Source organism: Cajanus cajan, chromosome 10 (assembly GCF_000230855.2).
Source record: "Cajanus cajan strain Asha chromosome 10, NIPB_CcT2T_4, whole genome shotgun sequence".
In the NCBI taxonomy this organism is placed as follows: Eukaryota; Viridiplantae; Streptophyta; class Magnoliopsida; order Fabales; family Fabaceae; genus Cajanus; species Cajanus cajan.
In genome coordinates this window covers 42,006,784-42,026,528 of record NC_138526.1, presented here as the reverse complement: position 1 = coordinate 42,026,528, position 19,745 = coordinate 42,006,784, and the positions used below count along the sequence as shown (strand labels likewise).

Sequence of the window (19,745 nt, the reverse complement as noted above, 5' to 3'; positions counted from 1 at the left end):
TAGAGTTTACTGAAATCCTGATCTTTAAAGTACGATAACAACTCCCACAAAATATTTTGGCTCCAAAGTTTTACGGTTCCCACTTTATCCTCAATCCAAAACCAAAAACCAAATACAATTAAGCGCCAATAATTTTCATTCAGTTTTAACTGCCACGTGACATCCTGTTTTTTGTTTTTAACAGTTTCCAAGTTTATTGTAATATGTTTGGTTTTTCATTAAAAACTCACAAAATCACACATCTTGATTTGATATTTTAAAATGTGTGTTTCTTCCCAAAAACGTGATCGTTTTAGCAATGGAGAGTAACAAAGAGAACGTTCATCTGGTGTGCACCAATGTGAAAAAGAAGAAAAACCCAATTCCCTTGGTGGCCCCATCTTTCAAGAGGAACGGTAAAAGGAACATGAAGAAGAAGAGGGTTCCTCTTGCTGATATCATCCATCTCTTCAACAATTTTCCTCAACAACAAAACACTGTTTCCATCTCTGCTTCACTCTAATACGTACTCTCATTCTTTCTAACCATACAAATTACTACATATTTTAACACAAAAGCTCAACCAAAAGATTATCGGTGTGTTTATTTTATTGTTAAAATTTCCTAAATATTTAAAAGATAAAAATAGTTACTTTGTATTTTAATATTTTAAAAAGTGTGTTTTTACGTTTTCGTTAAAAAAACAGTTTTTCAAACACACGCTCTGTGTTACTACGTTGCTATTACATCGCCTCCATTTTTTAAACTCATTCAAATATATATTAATCGGGTCAATTTGATCATATTCATGATCAATTTTTACTTACTTGCACCCCAGGTCACATAAAGTATTATTGTGCTTTAACATATATTTGTTTATTAATTTTTTTTTTGTTTTACAATATAATATTATTATATTCTTACATAAATATCGCACTTCTAAATTATTAAAAAAATAAACATTACATTTTTTTCTCACTTCTAAATTGTTTTCCTTCCATCGTGGCGATGATGACATTTTAGATGTACTAAGGAATTATAAATCCTTTATTCAAACATTTGTCACTTCAATTGTTCTTGTAACAAAATATAAAGATGAAATATGGGTTACCATTTAGCAATACCAAAGTGAACAAAACCTTTGCAATAATATATGAATTAACTTTGGCAAATGACAAATAATTAAAACACTTACTAGTAAAAGGAAAATAAGAAATATTTATTATAAAAAAAATACATTTATTACATTAGAAATATAAAAAAGTATTTGACACGTTTTTTTTTAAATAATTATATAAATTTAATATAATGTATTTAAATATCTTTAAAAATCAATATTTATCTAACTAGTGTTGTTTTTGAGTTTGATAAAAAAATAAATGATACTAGAAAAATGTCTTAATGCAATCAAGATTTTAAGAAAAACTAATCTAGTCCTAATGATATTGGATGATACTCCAATTAATACTATGGTATCAAAAATAGATAAAAAAAATAAATCTTTTTAATAAACATCTTAAGAATTAAATTCTTTTTATCTTATCTATTTTTTGTTTATGTTTTTTTATCACAACTCTTAGCTTTTTTTTAAAAAAAATATATGTATCTTCATTTATCTTTGTTTTTAATTTTTTTATGATACTTTGTATTTCTTCATAGTCGTTTCTATTATTAATTATTTTTCTTATATACTTCATTATTTTTTTTTCTCTGTTATTGTAAATAATGTTGTATTAAGAGAGAAATAAAATTAAGAATATAATTTAAATGAAGACAAAATTAAAAAAATAATTTATTTAACATCAACCTACTATTAACAAGATCATTTTAAAAAAGTAAAGTAAATTCATATTATTTTAATAAAAAAATCCCGTAAAAATACTAATAAAAATATCATATAAAAAGATACATAAAAACTAGTTTATCTTCTTAATTTTATTTTTCACTAGATATTATAACATAGAATTAAAAAGCATAATTAGTATACTTATTTATATATGTCAACAATATATACTTTATCTATCTTTATATATATATTACCTCTTATCTTCTTATAATTTATAAATAAAGATATCATTAAAATTATAATAATTAATATTATCTTAAATTTTAAAACAATAAAAAGATATAAAAAAATTCTTCACCTACTCTTATTGGTAGAGGTAAATTTGATGAAAAAAAGTTATATCTTCTTATAAAATAAAATAAAAATTCAGGATCGTGAATAACAAAAGAGAAAAAAAAGAAAGAAAAGAAGCGCTAACTCCAAATTTGATAGTATTTTTCATAGGCACGTGTCACTTTCCTTGATTTTATGTTGAAAAACATGTTATGTAATATATGTTGTGTTTCTGTTTTCAAGTTTAGCGCCACCGCCAAATCTAACATTCCAATTTGAGAAGAACAATAAAAGACCCTCCATGCTCCAAATTTCTGAATTCTTACGCATGCCCTCCTTCTCTTTCATTCTCCCTCCAATTTCCAACACTTCCAACAATGTTTATATACCTTACTCTACCATCACTCTCTTTCAACCTTCTCTTTGTCCCTTCCCAGATCCCCATAGTGTTAGTAATGGAGGCCACTCTCACATTCACACACAGCGAGACTAACAAAGAGAACATCCCTCCACTGTGCACCAATGGGGAAAACAAGAAAAACCCAATTCCTCTCATGGCCCCATCTTTCAAGAAGAACCTTAAGAGGAAGATAAAGAGGGTCCCTCTCGCTGATATCACCAATCTCTTCAGCAATTCCGCTCAGCAACAAAACGGGGTTTCTTCTCTTTCTTCTGCTTCGCTTTCACTTCACTCCGCTTCTCGAAGGAGAACTCTGGTGCTGCTTAGTGGCTCTAAAACATTGAGAATGGGATTCAGATAGTTTTATTTATTTATTTATTTATAATTTTGATTAGGGTAAAGCAAATTTTAATTTTGCTCTTAATTTCCCTTTTATAGATTATATAGTTAATGATGGGCATTGTATCATTTGTAATCAAATGAATTATTTTCTAAAACAAATACAGAACAGAAATTATGTTACTCTGCTGCCTGAATATTCTTCATAACATTTGTGATTTTAACGTGTTTACCTATTCTGATTTTCACATGATATGTGAAAAACTGGGAAAAGAGGGACAGAATTACAGGATGATCATCCCAATATACACAGGCTGCTGGAAAAAAAAAATCTAATAAATATCAATAAAATTGGGGAACAAATAGTCAAGGCTCGTGATTCTGGATTGTAGCTGTTTGGCAATTGGGGGAACAAGATATATTCAACCAATGAAATCCCTCAATATTATGCACCTCTAAGGTAGCCCTTTTAAAGTCTTTAATGAAGAATCGTGCTTGCATTGCTCCGTAATTCATATCATCAGTAACAATGTGAAATGCTAACTGTTTTAGATGGTAACCATCGATGACTGTAGAGTTACAACTGAATATGTAGTCACTACGTAATCTGATTAAAGGTATAAATGATATAGTCTGTTTACATATAAATTAGAAGTATTTTTAGTTTATTTTCTGTAGATAAACTTTTAGAAGTGTTTTGTTTTGTATCAAAATAGGTTCATAGGTTGGGGAGTTTTAAAATCTTGGGGAGTTTTTCCTCTGATGTGAGAGTTCTTGCAGGGATGACATCTTCAGCCAATCAGCCTTAAGTCTCACATTGTTGCTGTATTTGCAGGCTCTTCCAGTGCTTGAATGTGATTTCATTGTCACTATAGTGGTTTCACTTTTGTTTCATATTTAGTTAACTTATTTAACATGTACTTGAATTCCATAATGCCATTGTGGAGTTAAATGAAACAAGTTCTTTTGCTTCCAACTTCCAAGTATCCAAGATTTTCAATTTGGTTATATTCTGAACAATTATTATAATTTCTATCTATGCCTTTTGTACTTTTAGCATCTAGTAGGAACTTGCAATTTATTTATTTATTTATTTTTCTAGAGAGGCTTTAAATTTTTTACCAACATAGGTTCCAGTAGCCTTCTAGCTTAGCTGAACTTGAAATTCTATTGACAAAACAAGTCAGTCTGCCATTCCTGCAGAAGCATTTCTTTATCTGTTATTCTTGCTTGTGTTAGATTTTATCTTGCAGTCTCATTTAAATTGCTCGAGTCAGAAGCTTATTTCTTACTTTGGAATTATTTTTTTAACAGTTGTTTAATAATGTCATCTTAATGCGTATATTTTTCAAAGTTCAATCCTGATATTTAATGTTCCTTTTCTTGTAAAAAAATGATATTATTTTGCAAAGTAGCAGGCATTTCTTTTTCTCCTTCCTACAATGTTCTGGCCATATATTTTTCCAAAGTTCTATATGTGACCCTCCTTGTGGATCTAAGAATTTCATCTTATGGTATATAGCCCTGTGTCGCCATGCACAGGAGGATTTGAAGATGGTTAAGAAGAGTCAAGAGCAATCTGAAGTTCAGTTCTGGGGATTGAAGTTAGTTGGAAAATTTTGGGTGAGTGAGGCTTCTAATTGGGTATTGTAATGTACAAATCTTGCGTGTACAATATAAAAATATAAATTATATCCACAATTAAATGAAATCAATCAACTCTTATTCTACACATATCCAATTGCTACTGTTGCTGAGTTCTATAACTGAGGTTAGATGGAAACAAAAACTTCTGCTTGCAACTGTCAATGGAGTATAATTTACTTGCAAAATTGGAAAACTGCTGTCAACTACGTTGGAGAAACATTCAAATCAGCTTCAAGAGCGAGAGCAATCTTAGACGTCCCTACAATTTAGAAGAGCAATTATCAAAATTCAGACAACTTTTGGTTTAATGTCTTATACTCCTATGTTTCGTTCTATCATAAATTTGATTTTGTTTATGTATAGTTGATTAAATTAGGGTCAACAATTATTGAGGATGTCTCTTTTGACATTTATGCTCAATCTGTGGCTAAAAGTTCACATTTCTCATTGATATTAAGGTATGTTGTGTTCCTGCGTAGAAACACTCCTCTTATCGTTCTTCCTTCTTGGTCTTCTGAGTCCTCGTGCCAACCGAATACTGTCCTCGAGAGGTGGGGAGGGTACCTGCAAAGGCACTCTAACGATCAAGTGAGTACTCGGTATAGAGCAATAAGTGCTTTTATATTGGATGATAACGTACGTTTTTATGTCACATCACCTGTGTATTTATAGTGACACAATTGGGCCTGGTGGGCCTTCAGCCTTGGGAGATGGGTAACACTTGAGTTAGCCTTAATCTTCTCTTAATCTGGCATGGTAATTAGCGCATAATAAGTATCTAACTTGCCACGTATTGTTTGTGATCTGCTCTTTGTTGAAGTCCTCGGCTAGGCGTAAGGCCGAAAGGGTGTTCGGCCTCCCCCGAGGCCGAAAAGGTGTTCGGCCTAGGTTAATGCCGAGGAGGTGTTCGTACCTTAATTTACCTTGCTAATAACATGAATTGTCCTACTGAAGTGTTCTCGGCCAGGTTCAAGGCCTAAGGGGTATTCGGCCAAAACCAGAGCCGAAAGAGTGTTCGGCCAACACCAAAGTCGAAGGGGTCTTCGGCTGGGTGACTGTTCCTTTGGTCAAGCTTGAAGCTGGAAAGATATTCGGCCTAGCCAAGAGCCGAATGGGTGTTCGTTCAACTTGTCGAGGTGAGCCTTGGGCTACTCCTTTGGTGTATTCGGCCAAGTCCGAGACTGAAGGGGTGTCATGATGTGTGCCTTGTGGGTTCGGGCGAGTCCGAGATCGAAGGGGTGTCATGATGTGTGCCTTGTCGGTTCGGGCGGCCTATTCGGCCTATATTCTGACCGAGAGGGTGTATACTATTACACTACCCCCCCAAGCCCGAGGATAAAGGACGAAGGGGTTTGTAGGTGTTGAGACGGTTCGGGGATTTTTAGGGTTTTTTAGTTGGAGACGCATTTTTTGGGAAGTGTGTTGTGTTGATAGTGACTGTTGCATGCTGTGGCCGCCTTTGGGTTTCGCGCCCTGGGGTTACATCTTTTCACATTCGAAGGCATTAATTACGAGGCTCTTGGATTGCCTTGGGTTGCCTATATAAGGTGTGGGGGTGTGGCACCGCTCTTCACACCTTCTCTGTAGTTGGATCTGCCCCGAAATTCTTTCTTGTGAGTCGAATACCCCTAAAGGTGAGTTTTTGTGTATTTGGTGAAAATTTTATTTTTATTGCGGTAATGGCCACCGAAGGTGTGACATTGTCGTCGGGGTCGTCGGCTAGTGGTGGCGTATCGGCCTAAATGTCGAGGCCGAGATGCTGGCTTTTAATGCCGAAGTGGAGGTGGTCGGGGGTCCAAGTGGGTCGGAGTTCAATCGTAGTGGGGAGTCGGGAAGTTCTTCATCCGGGTCGGAATTGCCTGACGCTGAGATGAGCCCCGAGGATTATAGGCAAAAGTATCCTCCATGTGAGGTCCCCGGGTACGATTGGGTTGACAGCGAGGTGGCGGCGTACTTTTCTCGTTTTCATGAGAGGGCGACCGTGATACGGCTCCTCGGTCTTTGTACGTTAGGTCGATGGGAAGGTTGGGATCCGTATCACATCATGCTGCGTCGGTGTCGGGCCGAAGGGCCGGGGGGGCTTGACCTGGTTTTTCTTGCGAAGCAGGAGGGTCAGGGAGATTATTTCTACATGTATGAGTGCTTCTTCAGGGAGCTCGGCATGTCGCTCCCGTTCGACGACTTTCAAATGGGAGTCCTTCGTGTCCTGAATGTAGCCCTGACGCAGTTGCACCCGAACGCGTGGGCTTACATGCAAGCGTTTAGAGTGCTTTGTAAATATCATTACATAGAGCCGACCGTAGGTCTATTTTTACATTTTTTCTGTACTCGTCTGTCTAATAAGACCATCAAGTGGCTTTCGTTGATTCGACACGCTGACCGACCGTTGTTGAAGCCCTTTACGTCGTCCTTTAAAGGTTTTAAGTCGGGGTTTGTGAAGGTGATCATAGACCCCGTTGCCGGCCAGAATTATTTTTATGATGCCGAGCAAAAACCCCTTTTCCCTTTTTACTGGACCCGGCAGCCTCGGAAATACGACGATTTTCCGGAGGACATGATGACCGATAGTGAGTTGTCGGCTTTAAGTGTCCTGAAAGGACTGCCGAGGTGTATAACGACCCGGTTTCTAGTGCTGCTTCCCAAGTCGTCTCGGCCTCGTTTTGATTTAGAGGGTATGTTTTAATATTTTCGATTGGTCGTTCTTGTTAAGTTGATGTGTGACTATTTTAATTTTGCAGGCTTGATGGCGCAACAGGGTCAAGGATTCTCTTATTGGCAACTCATGAGGGGTCGGGCTCCGGTTGGGACTTCTGCCGAGGACCATCGCAGTGTCGCGATTGATCGTCAACCGAGTGCCATGGATGCTCCTCGGCCGACGCCTCCGGTCATCACCATTCCGGATCCTTCAACGAGAAAAAAGAAGGATAAAGGGAAGAGGAGAGCCGATGCTGCTGCTGCTGAAGCCGCTCGGCCGAAGCAACGCCGGGTTGAGGGATCTTCGACTGATTTGACTGTTCCTTCGGCCATTGTGGCCAAAGATTTTCTGTCGGAGGAGATTCGGCCGGCTCGGGTGATGTCGTCCGACTTATTATCGTCTCAAGGGCATCGTATGCTGGACTCTGCTACTCCTTCGGCCTAGTGGGCTATGGCCTGTGAACTTCATATGAGGGCCACGGCCATATTCCGGAAGATGGCCTTAGAGCCTATGACCGATGTTCATAACCTGAAGCAGAGCCTGGATGAGACGAAGTTGGCCCTTCAGTAGGCCGTCGAGGCGCATGAAGTCACTTCAAGTGAGAAGTTGACGCTGGAGGTCGAAGTGGCTCGGCTGAAGGAGGTTTGTGGAGAAATGGAGGGCCGAGCCCTCGCGGCGGAAGACGCGGAACGGATGAGAGTCCAGGAAGTACAAGAGCTGACGGCCCGAGAGAAGAAGGCTAAAGACGAGGCTGATGCCGCTATGGCGTCCTTCCGCGCCGAAGTGGAGGGCAAGATCGTGAAGGAGCACGAGGAAGGGTTTTGGCATGCCGTTCGGCAGGCCACTCATTTCGGCACCTTCCCCCCCGACTTCTCCTTTGAGCTGAGCAAGGACTTTCTTCAAGGGGCGTATATGGACTTTGCTGATGCGCCCTTGGACGTCGAGCCGGATGCGGCAGCTCCACCCAGATCGGCTCCCTCGGAAGACCCAGGAGCAACTGTGAATGAAGATGAGGAGACCGAGGACACTCATGCCGATTGATAGATGTTGGTGTTTAACTTTTTGCTTGTACATCTGTTTTGACCAAGATGTATAGATATAGGATATACTTTTTGCTTCTGCATTTTTGTTTAGTTGTCGGCTATTCGTGCCATGTCGCCATTGTACCCTTCGTCCAATAGCGCCGTTTTTGGCTTTAGAGCCTATTAATGAATTGTTTCTTATGCCTTCCATCGTGATTTGGCGATGCCTTTGTATATTCGGCATTATATCAATTTTGAGTAATCCGTGTCGTACGAACCGGCTTGAATTTGTTTTGAGGTTTGGGATATTGGCTAAGCGCTTTATTGGCCGAGGGCTGGGGCCTCTTTGTTGGCGGGTTCTAAGTCGTGGTTTCCTGTGGACGAGTGGTGTTAATCGGGAGGGGGTCGGTTTTATCCTTGGTCGAACGAATGTGCTCGGCGAGGAATTCTTTTGATTGCGTTTGGTGGGGAATTCTTTTAACTTTAGCCGAGTGAGGTACTCAGGAAGTGGTTTTCAACCTTGACTGAGTGAAGGACTCGGGAGGGATTTAAATACTCATCCTTGACCGAGCGAGTGTGCTCGGGAGGGATTTAAATACGCATCCTTGGCCGAGTGAGTGTGCTCGGGAAGGATTTAGATATTCACCCTTGGCCGAGCGAGTACGCTCGGGAGGGAATTCTTTCAACCTCGGCCGAGTGAGGTATTCGGGAGGTATTCAAATGCTCATCCTTGGCTGAGCGAGTGTACTCGGGAGGGAATTCTTTCACCCTCGGTCGAGTGAGGTACTCGGGAGGGATTTAAATACTCATCCTTGACCGAGCGAGTGTGCTCGGGAGGGAATTCTTTCACCCTCGGTCGAGTGAGGTACTCGGGAGGGGTTTAAATGCTCATCTTTGGCCGAGCGAGTGTGCTCGGGAGGGAATTCTTTCACCCTCGGCCGAGTGAGGTACTCGGGAGGGATTTAGATACTTATCCTTGGCCGAGCGAATGCGCTCGGGAGGGAATTCTTTCCACCTCGGCCGAGTGAGGTACTCGGGAGGGGTTTAAATACTCATCCTTGGTCGAGTGAGTGCGCTCGGGAGGGAATTAGATATTCATCCTTGGCCGAGCGAATGCGCTCGGGAGGGAATTCTTTCCACCTCGGCCAAGTGAAGTACTTGGGAAGGGAGTGTATTTCATCTTTGGCCGAGTAGTAGGCACTCGGGAAGGGTTAAGTGATTCGACATGATTAAATTGTTGCCAAGTAATTTCTGAAAAAAGGAGCTGGTTTCATTGATATGGAGCCTCGTTAAAAACCTTTGTCAGTAAAACCTCTTTCACATTCTTATAGGAGGAAAAAACCTGACCAAGGAAAAGAGTGCTCCGAAACAATTTACATAAGAGTTTACTAGCTATAGTAATGCTTTAAGTGAGTTGCGTTCCATGTCCGAGGGATGGCTTTCCCTGTGAGTTCTTCTAACTTGTATGCTCCATTTTGCAAGTCGTGCATTATACGGTAGGGGCCATTCCAGTTTGGTGCCAACTTTCCTTGGGTCTTATCCCTACGTGCTTCGCCTGTAACCCGCTAAACTAAGTCCCCGGGCTGAAATCCTCTTGGCTTGACCTTCGTCTGATACTTCCTACTTATCCTGGTTCGACAAGCCTCCATATTGATGAGTGCTTGATCTCGAGCTTCGTCGACTAAGTCCAGCTCTATGGTGAGTGCTTGGCCATTGGCTTCTTCGCCAAACTGTGTCCGTCTCAAGGAGGGTTCTCCGACTTCCACTGGATCATGGCATCTGTGCCATAAGTCAACCGGAAAGGGGTCTCTCTAGTTGAGGTTTGCGGGGTGCAACGGTATGCCCACAGGATTTCTGGCAGGCAATCGGGCCATGTCCCCTTGGCCTGCCCGAGTCGTTGCTTTAGCTCCTTAAGTACGACCTTATTTGCCGCTTCTGCCTGCCCATTCGATTGTGGGTGCTCTACTGAAGTCATCTTATGCTTAATCCCCAGCCTAGAAAGAAAGTCATTAAAGCGGCGATCGGTAAATTGTAGGCCGTTATCTGTGATCAGAGCGTATGGGATTCCGAAGCGAGTTATAACATTTTTCCAGAAAAATTTCTGCATATTATTGGCCGTGATGGTGGCCACTGCCTCCGCCTCGATCCATTTAGTGAAATGATCGATGGCCACAATGAGAAACTTCAATTGGCCTTTCGCGGGTGGGAAGGGTCCCAAGATATCCATGCCCCAGGTAGAGTGAGTTCCACATATGCCTTCGTGGATTTCTCGAATCACGTAGTGCGCCTGTTCGGGTGGCAAGCATTTCAACAATGGTGACGAGATTCCTCTCTTGTATAAGTCTCCAGCGATGAGGGTGTATCGTGCCGCCGTGGTTCTCATCTTCTTTGCCTCCAAGGGGTCCGTCGGCAATGACCCAGTTTCCAGGTATTTGACAATTCCGGTCATCCAAGTGTCTTCCCCCTACTGGAGCTGTAAACACTCAGCCTCCCCTATACTAGGTGCCTGTAGTTCTTGCTGTATGATGCTGCACAAGTGGCTTGTCTTTTTGCTGCTTGCCAATCTGGCCAGTTGGTCGGCTCTCACATTCAGTTCCCGAGGCGTGTGCTCAATTTTGACTTCTTGGAAGTTGTCTTTTAGCTTTTGGAACTTATGGAAGTATAAAAGCAAAGTCGGCTCTTTGATTTGGAAAGTGCCGTTGACTTGTCCCGTTACAACTTGTGAGTCACTCCAGCATTTGATCCTGCCGACACCTAATTCGCTTGCCAATCGCAGTCCGGCCAGGAGGGCTTCGTACTCGGCTTGGTTATTGGAGGTCTTAAAACCGAACCGTAATGACTGTTCAATTACTACTTTACCAGGGCCCTCGAGTATGATTTCGGCCCCACTACCCTGCAAATTCGATGACCCATCCACGTGCAACGTCCAGACGTGCGGTTCAGGCGGTGCCTCAGGGGTGAACTCGTTTATAAAGTCGGCCATACTTTGTGCCTTGATGGGACCTCTTGGTTCAAAACGAATTTCGAATTGCGACAACTCTACCGACCAAGAAACCATACGCCCTGCCAGTTCGGGCTTCTGCAAGACCTTGACGATGGGGGAGTCCGTCCTGACAACTATTTTGTGGCTTTGGAAGTAGTGCCGAAGACGACGGGCCGTGTGTACGAGAGCTAAGACTGTTTTCTCAAGATGCTGATATCTGGTCTCTGCTTCTTGCAGAACTCGGCTGATGAAATATACCGGTATTTGTTCCGTTTGCTCTTGTACTAAGACCGTGCTGATAGCTTTATCTGACACGGAGATATAGACGATCATCTCTACAAGGGGGTTTGGTTTGGCTAGTAGGGGCGAGGCCGCCAACCTTTTCTTGAAGTCCTGGAACGAAGCCTCACACTCTTCTGTCCATTGGAATTTTGTTGCCTTTTTTAACAAAGACATTATCGGCCTTGACCTTTCCGCCATGCACGGCAAGAAACGAGCCAGGGAGGCGATACGGCCAGCTAGCCGTTGGACTTCCTTTACGTTGCGGGGGCTTCTCATGTTGATGATTGCCTGACACTTGTCGGGATTCGCCTCTATGCCTCTCTTGGACAGCATGAAACCTAAGAATTTTCCCCCGGCGACTCCAAAGGTGCACTTGGCTGGGTTCAACCGCATATGATGTCGCCTTACTTCGTCAAAAATGTTGGTGAGATCTCTCAAGTGGTCAGTTGAAGATGCCGACTTAATCACCATATCATCAACGTATACCTCCATACAAGATCCGATCTGTCGACGGAAGATCTTGTCCATGAGACGCTGGTAAGTTGCTCCAGCGTTTCGCAAGCCGAATGGCATCACCCTGTAGCAGTAATTTGCCGAATCAGTGATAAACGCGGTCTTGTCTTCATCGGGTGGGTACATGGGTATTTGATTGTATCCCGAGTAAGCGTCTAGGAAGCTTAATCTCTGATGGCCTACCGCCCCGTCGACAAGCGCATCAATATGTGGTAAGGGATATGCATCCTTCAGGCATGCCTTGTTCAAATCCGTGTAGTCGGTACACATCCGCCACTTTCCGCTTGCCTTCTTGACCATAACCACGTTGGCTAACCAAGTCGAATATTTAACTTCTCGGATGAATCCGGCTTGCAACAATTTAGCCGTTTCTTCCCTTACCGCCTGAGCCCTCTCTCCTCCCATTTTTCTTTTCTTCTGGGCGACGGGCTTGGCATCTCGGCACACGGCGAGCTGATGGCAGTGAAAACTTGGGTCGATACCGGGCATGTCGGCCGCCGTCCAGGCAAATAGATCCGAGTATCTCAAGAGGGTTTGCCTAATTTCTCTTGCTTCATCCTCCGTCAGTTGAGAACTCAGGTACGTGACCTGTTCCTCGCTTCTTCCGAGTTGAAAAGGGATTGTCGTCTCGATTGGTTCGACTCGGTGCTCGTCTTCAATTCGTGGATCGAGCTCCAAGTCTGTGACCGGATCTTGGAGACGGACGTCTCCTATGGCGTTGACTTCTCATCTCGACTTCGGAGTTGGTTGCACTTTTAAGCTAGCGAAGTAACATTCGCGGGCCGTCTTTTGATCGGCATGCAGCGTGATAACTATGCCTTCTTCCGAGGGGAACTTCATAGCCAGGTGGGGAGTGGAGACGATAGCCCGGAGCTTGTTCAGGGAAGGTCGGCCCAACAAGATGTTGTACGAGGTGTTAGCATTCACCACCACGTATCGTACCTTAATCCTTCGCCTTGGCTGGTCATCTCCGAAGTAGGTGTATAGGTCTATCGTCCCTCGGGTGTCCACTCTTTCACCTGAAAATCAAACCAGGGGCTCGTTATAAGGTGTCAACTCGTGTTCGGGTATACCTAGTTGTTGAAAGGTTTTCCAATACAAGATGTCGGCTGAACTTCCCTGATCCACCAGCGTTTTCTTTTCAATACAATTGTTGATCTCTACACTGATGACCATGGGGTCGTCCTGCACCGGGTCAACTCCCTTGAAGTCCTTGTCGGTGAAGGTAATTGGCGGCATACGGATCGATCCTACCCGCATTATTGCGTTGACTGATCTGATTGCTCTTAGGTGTCTTTTTCGTGCGGAAGATGTGCTTCCACCCCCTGCAAATCCTCCGGCAATTGTGTTTATGACCCTCCTGGGTTGATTTCGATCTTGTTGCCTATCGTTTCTCTCCGGGGTCCTGGTCCGTTCCCTGGATCTGTGCCTCGGAGGTGCCCTTTCACGGTTCCCCCTTCCGGACTCCCTCTTATCATGGAAGTTGTCGTACCTCTTCCTACTTGACGGTTGGGTAAAATTTTGTAGATGACCGGACTTGATGAGATCTTCAATGCGGTCTCGGAGGGCTGTGCATTCCTCTATGGTGTGTCCTCGGTTCCTGTGAAACTGGCATGTTTTGGTTTTGTCTGCGTGGGGTGGTGTCATGGCGCGGCGGGGCACTGCGAGGATCTCTGTGGCCAATGCTTGTTCTAACACCTTGGTCCTACTGGTGTTGAGTGGCGTGTAATGTGCATACCGGGGACCCCTGTTGGTTCTATCTCGATCAGGTGCGTGACGAGGCCTTGGAAGATGCTCCTTTTCAGCTTCTTTCTTTCCCGGGAGAAGGTCGGCCCGGTTCTGATTTCTGAACTCAGCCAATTCTTCCATTTGCATATACTTAGTAGCTCTTTGTCGAAGGTCGTCTAAATCTCGGGGCGGCTTCTTGCATAGGCTGTTTACAAAAGGGCCCAGTATCAACGCCGTGATGAGGTGATGCATGGCTACCGCCGGATCGAGGTCTCGGATTGAAAGGGTCATTCTTCCGAACCGTTCCATGAAGGTTCTTAGGGGTTCTTTCTTTTCTTGGCAGATATTGACCAGTGCAATTGAAGTGAGTTGATGAGGTCGACTTGTGGCGAACTATATTACGAATCGGGAGGACAAGGTTGTGAAAGAGTCTACCGACCCTGGTGGGAGTCTTGTGAACCAATTCAGGGCCGATTCCTTTAAAGAGGTGGGGAAAATTTTACACATGATCGCATCATCATCGGTGTATAAACCGACTTGAGTAACGAACGCATCGAGGTGTTCTTCGGGATCGGCGGTTCCATCGTATCTTTCTAAGGTCAAATTCTTCCAATTGTCGGGCAATCGGGCTCCGGCAATATCCGAGGTGAATGGTGTCCTCCCCTGCTTCCTCTGCTGATCCATGGTTGTTGTCGTCCCTCCACCAGGTGGCTGAAGAGCCTTCGTTTCTTTGTACCACCCTGACGACTCCCCATAGTCCCGAGTGGGTTGGGTGTTGGGGGTGTCATGAGAAGGGTGCCACGACCTGTTGTCACTTCTGAGCTCGACATTCTCTCTTCTAAGGATCGATAATTCGTGGGCATCCTTTTCTCGGAGCTTCCTGAGATCCATCATTTCAGCCTTCAGCTACTCGATGGCCGATGACGGGTTGGGTTGTTGGGATCAGTCCACATACGATTCTTCCATTCCTTCCTCGTTCTGATTAGTGTGTCGTCTAATGGTGTCGCGTGGCATCCCGAAGGGGTGGTCGACTACATTCTCTTGTTGACTCCTGGTTGTCACCATCTTGCTTCCGGGTCGAGAACCGTTCTTGGTTTTCGGCCCCACGGTGGGCGCCAAAATGTTCCTGCGTAGAAACACTCCTCTTATCGTTCTTCCTTCTTGGTCTTCTGAGTCCTCGTGCCGACCGAATACTGTCCTCGAGAGGTGGGGAGGATACCTGCAAAGGCACTCCAACGATCAAGTGAGTACTCGGTATAAAGCAATAAGTGCTTTTATATTGGATGATAACGTACGTTTTTATGTCACATCACCTGTGTATTTATAGTGACACAATTGGGCCTGGTGGGCCTTCAGTCTTGGGAGATGGGTAACACTTGAGTTAGCCTTAATCTTCTCTTAATCTGGCATGGTAATTAGCGCATAATAAGTATCTAACTTGCCACGTGTTGTTTGTGATCTGCTCTTTGTTGAAGTCCTCGGCTAGGCGTAAGGCCGAAAGGGTGTTCGGCCTCCCCCGAGGCCGAAAAGGTGTTCGGCCTAGGTTAATGCCGAGGAGGTGTTCGTACCTTAATTTACCTTGCTAATAACATGAATTGTCCTACTGAAGTGTTCTTGGCCAGGTTCAAGGCCTAAGGGGTATTCAGCCAAAACCAGAGCCGAAAGAGTGTTCGGCCAACACCAAAGCCGAAGGGGTCTTCGGCTGGGCCTTCAACCGAGGTACCTGGCTGTTCCTTTGGTCAAGCTTGAAGCTGGAAAGATTTTCGGCCTAGCCAAGAGCCGAATGGGTGTTCGTTCAACTTGTCGAGGTGAGCCTTGGGCTACTCCTTTGGTGTATTCGGCTAAGTCCGAGACCGAAGGGGTGTCATGATGTGTGCCTTGTCGGTTTGGGCGAGTCCGAGACCGAAGGGGTGTCATGATGTGTGCCTTGTCGGTTTGGGCGAGTCCGAGACCGAAGGGGTGTCATGATGTGTGTCTTGTCGGTTCGGGCGGCCTATTCGACCTATATTCTGACCGAGAGGGTGTATACTATTACATGTTGTAAACTAGTTATTCAGATTTAGATATCGAATCATATTTTAATGTTATATAATATGTTACTTCTCATGAACTTTCAAGAGAGAAAAACATTGAATAAGAAACATCATGAACTTTTGTAGACATTTAGATAAGTTATATATATATATTAAAAAGTGTTTTGATAGTAACTTTTTAACAAAAATTAATAGAGTTTTAATAAAAATTAAAAATTAATAAAATGTCATATATTGAAATCTATTGAAAGAAGGGATTGAATGTTTTTTTAATATAAGAGGAGAAAATAATGTAATATTCATATTTCTAATAATTTTGTTAAAATTCTATTAATTTTTGTTAAAAAGTTACTATCAAAACACTTTTTACACTGATACACTATCATAGATGTAAATATTATATTATATTCTTTTCTTGTGTTAAAATAAATATTTTTTTTTAACAAATTTAAATATATTACACTTTAACAATTTATTTCTTAATTTATATATTTAATTAATATTTTATAAATTATTATAAATTTTGTTAAAATTAATTATATATTTTAAAAACTCATTATTATTTTTATTTTTAAAGTTAGATATCAAATTATATATATATACATGTATATAAGTACAATAAAATCAAATATAAATATTAAGATAGTATTTAATCAATGTAATTAATATAATATTTTTATTATATAGTATTAATTATATATATATAATAATAATAATAATAATAAAGGTAATATATAAGTATTAAAGTATTATTTATTTGACGTTATTAATAAATAATTTTAATAATATTTAAATAAATTAGTTTTTTATGATAAATATTATTTATTATATTTAGTTAATATAATGTTAAAATGTGTATTAAATATATATTTTTAAACAAATTATTAAATAAAAATAATTATTACAAAATTCGATACTTATATATATATAATTTATGTTATAAATTTTATTTTATTTATTATTTTAATAGCTTAATTTAATTATATATTAATGATAATATATAAGTATTAAAATATTATTTAATTGATGTTACTAATAAAGTATTTAAATAATATCTAAATAAATTAATTTTTATAAGGTATTATTTTGATATTTAATTCATATAATGTTAAAATACGTATATTATTTAATAAAATATATGTATATCTGAGAGTTCACTGATTAACCAGAATCCCGAAAAGCAATGATAATAGCGGCACTTCCTTTGACTTTGTCTGTCTTGAAAAACATGTATTGTCCTCCTTGTTTGTTTTTGTTTTCACCGCCAAATCTAGTGAAAAGAAGAAGAACAATAAAAAGCCGTCACGCTCCAAATTTCTGAATTATTTTGCATGCCCTCCTTCTCTTTCATTCTCCCTCCAATTTCAGCAATGTTTAAGTACCTCATTCCACCACCGCTTTCTTCCAACCTTCGCCGCTTCTCTTTCTTTCTCCCCAAAACGTCACCGTCTTAGCCATGGAGGGCACTGTCTCATTCACACACATTCAGACTAACAAAGAGAACATCCCTCCACTGTGCACCAATGGGGAAAACAAGAAAAACCCAATTCCTCCCATGGCCCCATCTTTCAAGAGGAAGGTAAAGAGGCTACCTCTTGCTGATATCACCAATCTCTTCAACAATTCTGCTCAGGGACAAAATGGGGTTTCTTATCTTCCTTCTGTTCCGCTTTCACTTCACTCTGCTTCCCGAAACAGAACTCCGGTGCTGCTTCGTGGCTCTAAAAACTTCAGGATGGGATTCAGATGAATTCGTTTTTCCCTTTATGTTTCATAGTATATAGGAACACAATATTCAGGAGATGCATCTTCAAATTCAAGACTTAATGTTCTGCAATTGGTTAGGGTGAAGAGACCTTATATCCTGCAATTTTATTAATTAGGGTTTAGACAATTTCAATTTTTCTCTTAATTTATTTTTTGTAGTTAATGATAAGCCTTGTATTGTTTGTAACCAAATGTATTATGTTTTAAAACAAATACAGAAGGAAGAGACAGATCATTTTACTGTGTTGCTATTACCTTGGCTCCATTGTGATTTTGACATGATTACCTAATCTGATCATGATGTTTTTCTTTGATAAATAAAATAATATATTGAAAAATTGAATTCTCATTGAGCACAAGATGTGTGAATTATTGGAAACAGAGATAGAATTACAGGGTGACCATATATTATTATAAAAACAGGTGGCTTTATGCACAAAATTATCAAAAATGAGATGACATTAAAATTTCTCACTAGCACCCTATAGAGACCTGTGCTTCATTAATTCATTCCTGATACACCTTTGTATGAATATACTACTCTGTCCATAGTTGTTCCTTAATCCTTTTCTTGCTCCCTAGATGCCAAAAGGAAACATGGCAACACCAGTATTATATTCACATTTAAGTTTCTTGACAAATAATGAAAAGCTCCTAAAGGATAGTCACTCTTAACAAAACATGGATGGATTAGTGAATAAACAAATGTTTAACTGACCTCATTTAAGAGATAATTTGAAGGAGAGGGGGAGGTGGGGTGGGCGGAGGAATTGTTTCCATTAAATTCCATCACTATTTGAAGGAGCTTATGATTATTACAGTAATTACTTAAGAACAAATAAATTACAACTTGAAGAAGGAGAAAAGATAGCACCAATAACCAAAAATGAATTATCCCACCTCTTGTGATTCTGGTGTCTAGCTGTTTGACAATTAGAGAATAAGATTCATTCAATCAATAAAATCCTTTAATATTATGCACTTCTAAGGTAGCTCCTTTAAAGACATTGCTGAGGAACTATGCTTGCATTGCTCCATAATTGACTCCATTGCCCCATAATTGACACCATCAATAACAATGTGAAAGACTAACTCTTTTGGATGGTCAGCATTGACGATTGTAGCGTTTAGAGTGTAGAGTGTACAATTACAGATGTAGCAAGTATATTATCTTAAATAATGCAGAAATGATATTGATTGTTATCTGTGAGCCCGGGGAGTTTCTCCTCTCATGTGAGAGAATAAGTTTCACATTTAAGTAATGAATACTCTTGAGTAGTGCTTCAACTGATGTTTGAGCCAACAGTGTTTTGAACTATTGCTGCATTCTCACAGTATTCCAGTGCTTGAATATGAGATTTCATTGTCACCATGGTGGTTTCTCTTTTGTTTTTCATTTTACTTGTTAACTTATTTAAAAAGTAATTGAGTTTCATAATGCTATTGCGGAGTTAAATGAAACAAGTTGTTCTTGTGCCTCCGAGTATCCAAGACTTTCAATTTGGGAAGATTCTGAAAAAATGATTAATTTCTTACAGTTAAACAGTTGATCCTGCATTTTTTTTTGTTGTCTAGAAAAGCCTTAAAAATTTGACCAGCGTAGACTCGAGTAGACTTCTAACTTAGCTGAACTTTGAAATTCTATTAATGAAAGGAGCCATCCAGCCATTCCTGCATAAACATTTCTCTATCTGTTAACAATTTTCTTGCTGATGTTAAATTTTACCTTATAGTCTGAATTGAATTGCTTACTGTTGAGTGCATGAAATATGTGATTCTATTGTATATTTAGCACTCTTTTATGAAGCTTTTATATACATTTAACCACAATTCTCCTCTAATTTTAGTAATATTCAAAGGAACATGTTAAATAGTGTGTGGTGTATTTTTAATTGAAGTTTTCTCTCTTTTGTGTAGGAAAAGTAACAAGTCAGAGATCCATGTCCATAGCGCTCATTCATGGCTGCAGCCATGGAGAATGGGGAAAGAATGAACAAAGTCAAAGATCCATGACTATAGTGCTAGTTCATGGCTATAGTGGTGAAAATTTGGAACAAGCTAAAAACAGGAGATCTCTCAGCACTCAATTAGCACCCAAGCCATGGGAGCTTTCTTCACCTTGAAGGAAGCTTTCTTCACCTTGAAGGACTCCTCACTGTTGTAGTGGTGATTCATGGCTGCAGTGGTGGAGTTAAAAATTCCAACTTTTCCTTACTTTTAAGGATCATATAAATAGGA

General features: G+C 40.8%; 1 protein-coding gene across 1 annotated transcript; it reads right to left on the bottom strand.

Annotated features, from left to right (window-relative positions):
* Positions 1–13,005: 13,005 nt before the first annotated feature.
* On the bottom strand, positions 13,006–13,998 carry LOC109810376 (uncharacterized). Its single transcript, XM_020373831.2, has one exon. The coding sequence runs from the start codon at positions 13,996–13,998 to the stop codon at positions 13,006–13,008; it is 993 nt and encodes a 330-aa protein (XP_020229420.2).
* Between the last annotated feature and the right edge of the window lie 5,747 nt (positions 13,999–19,745).

Bases quoted from the DNA above. Each gene is read 5' to 3' on its own strand.
- LOC109810376 (XM_020373831.2), bottom strand. From the start codon at position 13,998: ATGACCCTTTCAATCCGAGACCTCGATCCGGCGGTAGCCATGCATCAC.